This window comes from Sinocyclocheilus grahami, unplaced genomic scaffold (assembly GCF_001515645.1).
Source record: "Sinocyclocheilus grahami isolate Dianchi unplaced genomic scaffold, SAMN03320097.WGS_v1.1 scaffold471.1, whole genome shotgun sequence".
Taxonomy (NCBI): domain Eukaryota; kingdom Metazoa; phylum Chordata; class Actinopteri; order Cypriniformes; family Cyprinidae; genus Sinocyclocheilus; species Sinocyclocheilus grahami.
This window is the reverse complement of record NW_015505650.1, coordinates 18,171-29,267: the sequence shown is the minus strand read 5'-3', so window position 1 is coordinate 29,267 and position 11,097 is coordinate 18,171. Positions and strand designations below refer to the sequence as shown.

Here is an 11,097-nt window from a genome sequence, read left to right as displayed (position 1 = left end):
AGAGAGAGTGTGTGTGTGTGTGTGTGTGTGTGTGTGTGAGAGAGAGATAGAGAGAGAGAGAGAGAGAGAGAGAGAGAGAGAGAGTGTGTGAGTGTGAGAGAGAGAGAGAGAGAGAGAGAGTGTGTGTGTGTGTGTGAGAGAGAGAGAGTGAGTGTGTGTGTGTGTGTGTGTGTGTGTGTGTGTGAGAGAGAGAGAGAGACAGAGAGAGAGAGAGAGAGACAGAGAGAGAGAGAGAGGGGTCAATTTACACATAACCAAAGCCAGTGAGTGTAAAAGCGTATTTCACACATAGTTATTCTGTTTATACATTTGTTAACGTTAACCATGAAAAATACTTCTAAAGTATTTACTAATCTTAGTTAATATTGATTCACACATTTACTAATGCATTATTAAAATCAAAAGTTGTATCTATTAATATTATCATGTTGATAGCATATTTTTAGCATGACTATCATGTTGCTAGCATTTTTTGCATGATTAGCATGTTTCTAGCATGATTAACATGTTAGTATGTTGCTAGCATGTTCTTAACATATGAATAGCATGTTGCTAGCATGTTTCTAGCATAATTAACATGTTGCTAGCATTTTCTTAGCACAATTAACATGTTGATAGCCTGTTTCTAGCATGATTATCATGTTAACATTTGCAGCATGATTAGCATGTTGCTAGCATGACTAACATGTTTCTAGCATGATTAACGTGTTACTATGTTGCTAGCATTTGTTTTAGCATGTTGTTAGCATGTTTCTAGCATAATTAGCATGAAAAAATGACATCAGCACCTTTAAAGTTCTGATATTGGAATGTGGTTTTTGTGCAGATTGCGTCTGATGCATGAGTCATGTGCCAGCGGTTCATGAGCCCATAATGACATATGGAGCACTCAGGGTTTGATTCAGATGTCACAAGCACATAAATCGTGATCTTCTCACCTGGCTGTGGAGCAGCTCTCTGCGCCGGGCCTGAGATTCACCTGCAGGAGACAGACAAACATATCAGCTCATAACAACACACACCCCTGCGGACGGCTTCACTTTCCATACATTACATATATACACACATGATAACACTGACGAATGCAGACTTCTGCTTTTAAACCTCCAGAGAGTAACTAGCGGGTTTAGCACGTTGCTATGGTGTTCTGAGGGGTTTAGCACATTGTTATGTGGTCGCTATGGTGTTCTGAGTGGGATTTAACATGATTCTATGCTGTTATGGTTTTTTGTGGGGGTTTTAGCACATTGCTATGTAGTTGCAAGCGCAATGAAAGTATTAAATAAAGTCTCTTCTTCAGTGTAAATCGGTGGGATTGTTTTTGTCCGTTTCTTTATCGGTAAAGTAACAGCACAACAGTTGAATATTTATTTAGTGATCTGAACAAACCCTTATGCTTAACTTACCAATGAGCAGCAGAATGAACCGAGTAATCGAGAAATGCTCCACAACCAGTCGTATTATCTCTTGCAGATGCCTGCGCTAACTGTTAAACAGTGTTGCACACTGAGCCCTTGCACACTGTGCTGGCATTAGCACTGTAACAGATCAACATCGGGTGCGTAACGGCCAAAAAACCCTGCAGTGATGCGGGAATCCAGCAGAGCTCTGGGAGCGGGGAGGGTCTGGAGCTCTCGAGGAGGTTGAGAGATAACAGTTTTCATTTGGTTCAGTATTTAGTAACTCTGAGAATGAAGAGAGCTGCTCTCAATGAGATCCAGATGGCAGCGAGATGATCGTACCACACACGCTGACCTGGCAACCACTCACCGCCACATCTGGATGCCTGACGTCCCTCCACCGCGCCGTCTTCTATAACGCTCATCAGATTATGAAGAACCACATTTTTAATTTTCAGGAAAAAATGTCAGTGATGTTTGTCCAACACTCACTCACCAGTGTGTACTGTACTGGGTGGTTGCTATGGTATTCTGTGTTGTTACTAGGTGGTTGCTAGGCTGTTTCTAGGGTGTTCCGAGTGTTTACACCTGTTGCTAAGCAGTTGCTAGGGTATTCTGATGGTTGCTAGACTGTTGCTTGGTGGTTGCTATGGTATTCTGTATTGTTACTAGGTGGTTGCTAGGGTGTTCTGGATGGTTGCTAGGCTGTTGCTAGGTGGTTTCTAGGGTGTTCTGAGTATTTACACCTGTTGCTAAGCAATTGCTAGGGTATTCTGATGGTTGCTAGACTGTTGCTTGGTGGTTGCTATGGTATTCTGTATTGTTACTAGGTGGTTGCTAGGGTGTTCTGGATGGTTGCTAGGCTGTTGCTAGGTGGTTTCTAGGGTGTTCTGAGTATTTACACCTGTTGCTAAGCAATTGCTAGGGTATTCTGATGGTTGCTAGGCTGTTTCTCAGTGGTTGCTATCGTATTCTGTGTTGTTACTAGGTGGTTGCAAGGGTGTTCTGGATGGTTGCTAGGCTCTCACTAGGTGGTTGCCTGAGTGCTCTGAGTGTTTACAGTTGTTGCTAAGCAGTTGCTAGGGTATTCTTATGGCTGCTAAGCTTTTGCTTGATGGTTGATATGTTATTCTGGGTTATTAGTAGGTGGTTGCTTGGCTATTGCTAGGTGGTTGCTATGGTATTCTGGGTTATTACTGGGTGGCTGCCAGGGTGTTCTAGATGGTTGCTAGGTGGTTGTTAGGGGGTTCTGAGTTTTCACACCCGTTGCTAAGCAGTTACTAGGGTATTCTGATGGTTGCTAGGCTGTTTCTCAGTGGTTGCTATCGTATTCTGTGTTGTTACTAAGTGGTTGCTAGGGTGTTCTGAGTGTTTCCACACGTTGCTAAGCAGTTGCTAGGGTATTCTTATGGCTGCTAAGCTTTTGCTTGATGGTTGATATGTTATTCTGGGTTATTAGTAGGTGGTTGCTTGGCTATTGCTAGGTGGTTGCTATGGTATTCTGGGTTATTACTGGGTGGCTGCCAGGGTGTTCTAGATGGTTGCTAGGTGGTTGTTAGGGGGTTCTGAGTTTTCACACCCGTTGCTAAGCAGTTACTAGGGTATTCTGATGGTTGCTAGGCTGTTTCTCAGTGGTTGCTATCGTATTCTGTGTTGTTACTAAGTGGTTGCTAGGGTGTTCTGAGTGTTTCCACACGTTGCTAAGCAGTTGCTAGGGTATTCTTATGGCTGCTAAGCTTTTGCTTGATGGTTGATATGTTATTCTGGGTTATTAGTAGGTGGTTGCTTGGCTATTGCTAGGTGGTTGCTATGGTATTCTGGGTTATTACTGGGTGGCTGCCAGGGTGTTCTAGATGGTTGCTAGGTGGTTGTTAGGGGGTTCTGAGTTTTCACACCCGTTGCTAAGCAGTTACTAGGGTATTCTGATGGTTGCTAGGCTGTTTCTCAGTGGTTGCTATCGTATTCTGTGTTGTTACTAAGTGGTTGCTAGGGTGTTCTGAGTGTTTCCACACGTTGCTAAGCAGTTGCTAGGGTATTCTTATGGCTGCTAAGCTTTTGCTTGATGGTTGATATGTTATTCTGGGTTATTAGTAGGTGGTTGCTTGGCTATTGCTAGGTGGTTGCTATGGTATTCTGGGTTATTACTGGGTGGCTGCCAGGGTGTTCTAGATGGTTGCTAGGTGGTTGTTAGGGGGTTCTGAGTTTTCACACCCGTTGCTAAGCAGTTACTAGGGTATTCTGATGGTTGCTAGGCTGTTTCTCAGTGGTTGCTATCGTATTCTGTGTTGTTACTAGGTGGTTGGTAGGGTGTTCTGAGTGTTTCCACACGTTGCTAAGCAGTTGCTAGGGTATTCTTATGGCTGCTAAGCTTTTGCTTGATGGTTGATATGTTATTCTGGGTTATTAGTAGGTGGTTGCTTGGCTATTGCTAGGTGGTTGCTATGGTATTCTGTGTTGTTACTAAGTGGTTGCTAGGATGTTCTGAGTGTTTACACCTGTTGCTAAGCAGTTGCTTGGGTATCTGGGATATTGCTAGGCTGTTGCTTAGTGGTTGCTATGGTATTCTGGGTTATTACTGGGTGGCTGCCAGGGTGTTCTAGATGGTTGCTAGGTGGTTGTTAGGGTGTTCTGAGTTTTCACACCCGTTGCTAAGCAGTTACTAGGGTATTTTGATGGTTGCTAGGCTGTTGCCTGGTGGTTGGTATGGTATTTTAAGTTGTTACTAGGTGGTTGCTAAGGTGTTCTTGATGGTTGCTAGGCTTCATATATAAAACGTACACCTGTGTTTACAAAATACAAATGAACATTTACCTGCTAGCGCCAGCAGCAGCTCGCCCAGACTCTGCTGGTATAAATCAAGCGTGTCATAGTCCTCCGCGCCGCTCTCCTCCTGCACACATCGCAACTCCATCACCCATCATGCAACACTGCAGCTCACATGACGCATATGCAAATTAGCCATCATGACCATTACCTGGGCAACAGCAGTGGACGCCACTTCCAGGGCAGTTAGTAAACGCGGCTGATCTCTGGACATTTCTGTGAACAACGAAACACTTGAATGTCAAACCAGGAGTTAGATATTAGAAATCAGTAATGCAGTACTGCCTACCTATTAATATGTTCCTGGTTGATTTTGCCTTCTCAAAAGTGATCTTGTTGTCCGATCTGACCAGCGCTTTGAGCTCCTCGGCACGAGAAACATACTGATTCACCTGAAAGAAAACAAATGAAGAGTCACATCTATTGTTCTCATTCATTGGATTAGTGTTATGAACTATCTTTATAATGGCTTCTTTTTCATTAAAGAGCCTCAGTTCCCACGAACAGCAGTGGACGCCACTTCCAGGGCAGTTAGTAAACGCGGCTGATCTCTGGACATTTCTGTGAACAACGAAACACTTGAATGTCAAACCAGGAGTTAGATATTAGAAATCAGTAATGCAGTACTGCCTACCTATTAATATGTTCCTGGTTGATTTTGCCTTCTCAAAAGTGATCTTGTTGTCTGATCTGACCAGCGCTTTGAGCTCCTCAGCACGAGAAACATACTGATTCACCTGAAAGAAAACAAATGAAGAGTCACATCTATTGTTCTCATTCATTGGATTAGTGTTATGAACTATCTTTATAATGGCTTCTTTTTCATTAAAGAGCCTCAGTTCCCACTGGTTTGGAACGCCATGATGGTGAGTAAATGATTTTATTTACCTTTTGTCTCAGTGCTTCCTTCCTCTGTCTGTCCGTCTCATCTGAAAGTGCAGAGACGGAGATGATGAGAGTGAAGCGGAGCCCTGCGGACTCGTGTAACACAGAGAGACTGAGGCGTTAGTGTCTTACAGTGAATGGCAGGAACGAAGTGTTCGAGTGCACTACAGTAGAGAGATAACGCAGCCGATCGCTCTCCATCCTGGTCCTTCTGCACCGCCTGCAACACCAGCGCTTTCTAGAGGACAAATACAGTTCACACACGGCAAAACATGACTTTCTTACTTAGTATTTTTGTACTGTTTTTTCCACTACAAATATCTACACATTCTTAAATCAAAGTACATTCAAAATGAAGTGAGTTTAAGCTTAAAACCAGTTTTTCTTTTGAATTTAGTTTAATTTTCTGATCTCGATGAAGGATAATGTTCTAGCTTTAAGCTTAAACTCACTTGATTTTGATTACATTTTTTTAGAAAACAAGACTTAATATCTTCTTAATATGCTTCTCAAGTAATTGTATCTTGATTCAAGTAATTTTAGATATTTTTATGATTGGAAAACAATAATGTTTGTAGTGTATATCTGATGTTTGTCATAATTACACATGCATTTAGAGAAAAGTGCACACTTCAACAAATGGCTGGGTAAAAATAAAGATACATTTGTTCAATATACAAAAGTGTTATTATAAAGCGGATGTTTCCGGTGCTTGGCTCTGATTGGCTGAGCCGCGTTCAAAGCTGTTGTAAATGACGCTACAAAGTAACACACACCTTTGTTTACGTTTGTGTGTTGCTCGGCAACCACTTTGTAGCAACCACAACTGTTTCTGAGGCGCTACATTGTTTGGTGGAAGAATACTGTGTTTATTAATATCATTACACTTTATTTGCTCCGTTTTATTTTGTGAAACCTTACTACGTATATGGAATAACCGTTTTATAAAAGCAATAATCCCCGTGAAGCCGTGGTTTACAGTGAATTTACCTAACAACGCCCCTTAGCCGTTATAAATTCACTGTAAACCACGGCTTCACGGGGCGCATTGCTTTAGTGTGAGTTCATCTGCGCTGGCTCTGTCGCACTCACGGCCTTCCCGAGGCTCTCGGCGCTGGGCATGTGCTCCAGATCCACGAAGGGATGCAGGAAGAACTCGTCAAACGTGATGCGGCTCTCTGGGTCTCGCTCCAGCAGCCGCAGCAGCAGATCTCGACAGTCACGAGAAACTCGCGCTCCGGGCGGCAGCTAAACACACAGAGAGCAGATCACGGCAATGTCTGATACAACCACATCATCTAGTGGTGCAGAGAGAATGCAGGTGTACCTTAGTATGAGAGAAATGTAGCACTGCATCAGTGTCTCAGCAATAAAAAAAAGTGCATCTGCTGTTGTCTCTCACATCAAAATCCAGCCACATATGTGTTTAGAGCTGTTTAAACGCTGCTTGATCTGTGCAGATTTCTCTCCTGATTCACACCAGAACACTGACTCACTGGAGGAAGAGTTATTATGGATTATGGACTCTATGTATTTGAGTTAAAAGCATTTTAATGCTAGATGTGTTTCAGCTTTTGTCTTCTCCAGATGTTAACTGATGGACTGGAGTGCTGTGATTACTTGTGATGTTTTTACCAGCTGTTTGGACTCTCATTCTGACGGCACCCATTCACTGCAGAGGATCCATTGCTGAGACACTGATGCAGTGCTACATTTCTCCAGATCTGATGAAGAAATAAACTCATCGTAATCTTAGATGGCCTGAGAGTGAGCAATTTTCAGCTAATATTCATTTTTGGTGATTATTATAACAAAACTCCATTGTGTAGCAGTGTGAACACAAGTGAGTCATTAATTCTCACCTCGATGGGTTTCTCACTGCGGATCTTCTCTTCTAGTTCAGCAAAAGAGCGAGAGGCGAAGGGAGCTCGTCCAAATAAAGCTTCTGCCCTCAAAAAGACACACAAACAGCCGGTCAAAACTTTGGAATAATAATGATTTATTAGTGTTTTTGAAAGAAGTCGCTTCTGCTCACCAAGGCTGCAATTATCAGATAAAAATACAGAAAAATGTAAAAATATTATTACAATGTAAAACAGCTGTGTTCTCTGTGAATATGTGTTAAACAGTAATGTATTTCTGTGATGCGCAGCTGTATTTTCAGCATCATTACTCCAGTCTTCAGTGTCACATGATCTTCAGAAATCAGTATAATATGCTGCTCTGCTGCTCGAGAAACATTTCTGATTATTATCAATGTTGAAAACAGTTGTGCTGCTGAATATGTTGCAAGACTTTCACAAATTAAGATATTTTGAAGAATGTTGGCGTTAACACAACACTGGACCATTATTTTGTATTATGTGGACAAAAATAGAAGGAACAAAGTCATACAGGTTTAGAACAACATGAGGGTGAGTAAATGATGAACTATTTCTCTAAATCTAGAGGTATTAGTGTGTCTCACCGTATAAGATGACCCCGACGGACCACAGATCCACTCGAGCGTCATAATGCCGTCTGCACACCATCTCAGGAGCCATGTAGAGCGGAGAGCCTCTCAGAGCCTGCTGCTCGTCCCATGGGCTCATGTACTGCGCAAAACCAAAATCTACACACACAACCCATTATTCACCTTATTATGAGATGCTGAGAAGTAAAATATCACATCAGACTCGTTCAAATGACGTCAGACGTGAACAAAACGAGTCTAGAAAACATTTGAGATAATAAAAAGTCTCATAAATTAACATTTAAATTAAGGTCTTAAATCAGAGCAGAAAGTCTTTAATAAATGTTGCATGCACTGTCTTGTATTCCGGATTCCTGTGAGTGTGTGTCTGTGAGTGTGTGTGTGTGTGTGTGTGTGTGTGTGTGTGTGTGTGTGAGACCCTAAAATAAAGTGTTACCCAAATATCTGTCATTGGGGAATGGAAACCTGTTTTCCCTTTGAATTAAGTTGATTTTTCTATGTTTTAACCATAAACTCACTTCATTTTGATCAATTTCTCAAAACAAGACTACTATCATTATCAAATACTATCATGAAAATGTCTTCATTTGAATACGGGACATTAGAGCTCATTTTTACGGTCTTTTCTTCAAGTGTAACACTAGTGCTGATAGTGATGTGCTGAAACCTGAAAGTTCAGATTCGTCCTGCAGTGTTCGAATGATTCCCCAAATCACGCGTGTTGTGAAGTTTCACCTGCGAGCTTCAGCACGTTTCCACTCAGCAGGATGTTCTGCGGTTTGAGGTCCAGATGAGAGATGTTCTTCTCATGGAGAAACTGAAGAGCGCATGCTGAAACACACACATTTCATCAGTATAGATCCTGTGGTGTGTGTGTGAGAGAGAGTGTGTGTGTGTGTGCGTGCCAGTGTGTGATGTAACACTAGTGCTGATAGTGATGTGCTGAAACCTGAAAGTTCAGATTCGTCCTGCAGTGTTCGAATGATTCCCCAAATCACGCGTGTTGTGAAGTTTCACCTGCGAGCTTCAGCACGTTTCCACTCAGCAGGATGTTCTGCGGTTTGAGGTCCAGATGAGAGATGTTCTTCTCATGGAGAAACTGAAGAGCGCATGCTGAAACACACACATTTCATCAGTATAGATCCTGTGGTGTGTGTGTGAGAGAGTGTGTGTGTGCGTGTGCGTGCCAGTGTGTGAGAGAGAGTGTGTGTGTGACTGCGTGTGTGTGTGTGTGCGCAAGTGTGTGAGAGAGAGAGTGTGTGTGTGTGTGTATGCGTTTGTCTATGTGAGTGTCTGTGTGTGTGTGTGCTAGTGTGTGAGAGAGTGTGTGTGTGAGAGAGAGAGTGTGTGTGTGTGTGTGAGAGGGTGTGTGTGTGTGTGTGTGTGTGTGTGTGAGTGTGTGAGAGAGTGTGTGTGTGAGAGAGAGAGTGTGTGTGTGTGTGTGAGAGTGTGTGTGTGTGTGTCTGTGTGTGTGTGTGAGAGAGAGTGTGTGTGTGAGATAGAGAGAGAGAGTGTGTGTGTGTGTGTGTATGCGTGTGTCTGTGAGTGTCTGTGTGTGTGTGCGCGAGTGTGTGAGAGAGAGTGTGTGTGTGTCTGTGTGTGTGTGAGAGAGAGTGTGTGTGTGTGTGTGTGTCTGTGTGTGAGAGTGTCTGCGTGTGTGTGCGAGTGTGTATGTGTGTGTGCGTGTGTGTGTGTGTGAGCGTGTGTGTGTGCGTGTCTGTGTGAGTGAGAGTGTCTGTGTGTGTGTGTACCGATCTGCTGTAGGCAGCGACGAGCGACACTTTCCGTAAGAATCCGGCAACTGCGGACTGTGTGTGTGTGCGCGAGTGTGTGAGAGAGAGTGTGTGTGTGTCTGTGTGTGTGTGAGAGAGAGTGTGTGTGTGTGTGTGTGTGTCTGTGTGTGAGAGTGTCTGCGTGTGTGTGCGAGTGTGTATGTGTGTGTGCGTGTGTGTGTGTGTGCGTGTCTGTGTGAGTGAGAGTGTCTGTGTGTGTGTGTACCGATCTGCTGTAGGCAGCGACGAGCGACACTTTCCGGAAGAATCTGGCAACTGCGGATAAAACGGGACAGATCTCCTCCTGAACACCATTCCAGAATCAGATAGATGTTATCACTGTCCCACTGACAGACAGACAGAGGAATGCGGGGTAAGATGAGCCACGACATCGTTAATTTTACATTTTCTTATTTTTATCTGAATAACATTTGAAAGATTTATTCAGTCAAAACAGTTTTGAGGTTAACTGATCTAACTGTGTGTCTCTGGAAAATAGTGACCTATGCAATATGTTAAAAATAAAAGTTTTTAGTGACTACTTGTTAATGAGGGATTTGTGGACACATTAAGAGTTTTTGGACTTGTGGAGTAAAAATTGTAGGCTTTTTTTGTTTGTTTGTTTTTTTGGTAAAATAGTAAAAAGATCAAATTAGGCCCTTGGGGTAAGATGGGCCAGCAGAATTAGCATGTTATTCTTTTTTAATGTAATTCTTTTTGTAATTAATGGTGTTCTTATTTAATATTTCCATAAATTAGATGTACATCTCAGACATCTTTGCTTTAATTAAAACTATAGGCTAATTGAGTGAACTCATTAAAGCTGCATTCACAGTGTTGCTATTATGACATATCTTCAATTAAAAATGTAAATATTCACATGCCTGTATATAAGCCTAAGTATATAATTCTACCTTTCAGATTCTGCTTTGTCTGTCATTGGTTATTCAATTATTCAACTAAATTGTCAAAGTAAAATTTTAAATAGAACACCTGATTTCGTATTTTACATGAATGATACTTTAGAAAGTATATAAATATTTAATAAGAATTATATCAAAAGTCATTTATACAGTCTGTAAAACCTTATCCAGGGGGGCTTCTTACCCCTCTTTTAATATTTGACATTTTGTGCTATAATTTTATTTCCTATAATATCACATTGGCCGATGCATCATCATCCCACACATGCTAAACTATCTAAATACACTACAATTTAAAAGTAAACACACATTGTTCCTAAAAGGCATGTGAATCTTTATTTGTGTTTGTACCTGGAAGTCTTTGAGCTGCACTATGTGAGGATGCCGGACTGTTTTCAGGATCTCAATCTCTGTCAGCAGGTTCTCCATTGAGCTTTTATTCAGACTTTTCTTACTGACCACCTTCACAGCCACCGCCTCCCTGCTGTCAGTCTGAAACCAATCAATCTGTCAATCAAAACCTGCACATGATCTACACCAGTGGTTCCCAACACTGGTCCTTGAGGCACCCCACCACGTTTTGCATGTCTCCTTAATCAAACACACCTGATTCATGTCATCATCTCATTAGTAGAGACTCCCAAGACCTGAAGCTGGAGTGTCAGAGAAAGGAGACATGCAAAACGTGTTGGGGTGCCTCAAGGACATGCCGGACTGTTTTCAGGATCTCAATCTCTGTCAGCAGGTTCTCCATTGAGCTTTTATTCAGACTTTTCTTACTGACCACCTTCACAGCCACCGCCTCCCTGCTGTCAGTCTGA

At 42.3% G+C, this 11,097-nt stretch overlaps 1 protein-coding gene across 1 annotated transcript; it reads right to left on the bottom strand.

Moving 5' to 3' along the window:
* Positions 1-908: 908 nt before the first annotated feature.
* On the bottom strand, positions 909-10,830 carry LOC107553344 (serine/threonine-protein kinase ULK3-like). Its single transcript, XM_016235545.1, has 12 exons — positions 10,628-10,830; positions 9,580-9,700; positions 8,599-8,694; positions 7,576-7,719; positions 6,971-7,053; positions 6,201-6,356; positions 5,241-5,346; positions 5,112-5,152; positions 4,513-4,615; positions 4,375-4,439; positions 4,212-4,290; positions 909-979 (listed from the first exon to the last, which is right to left on the bottom strand). The coding sequence occupies exons 1-12, from the start codon at positions 10,703-10,705 to the stop codon at positions 909-911; spliced, it is 1,143 nt and encodes a 380-aa protein (XP_016091031.1). The 5' UTR covers positions 10,706-10,830.
* Positions 10,831-11,097: the final 267 nt, after the last annotated feature.

Excerpts from the sequence above, each read along its gene's own strand:
- LOC107553344 (XM_016235545.1), bottom strand. The coding sequence starts at position 10,705 with ATGGAGAACCTGCTGACAGAGATTGAGATCCTGAAAACAGTCCGGCAT. Across the intron at positions 9,701-10,627 it reads TGCAGCTCAAAGACTTCCAG|TGGGACAGTGATAACATCTA; the intron begins GTACAAACACAA and ends TCTGTCTGTCAG. Across the intron at positions 6,357-6,970 it reads GCAGTGAGAAACCCATCGAG|CTGCCGCCCGGAGCGCGAGT; the intron begins GTGAGAATTAAT and ends CTGTGTGTTTAG.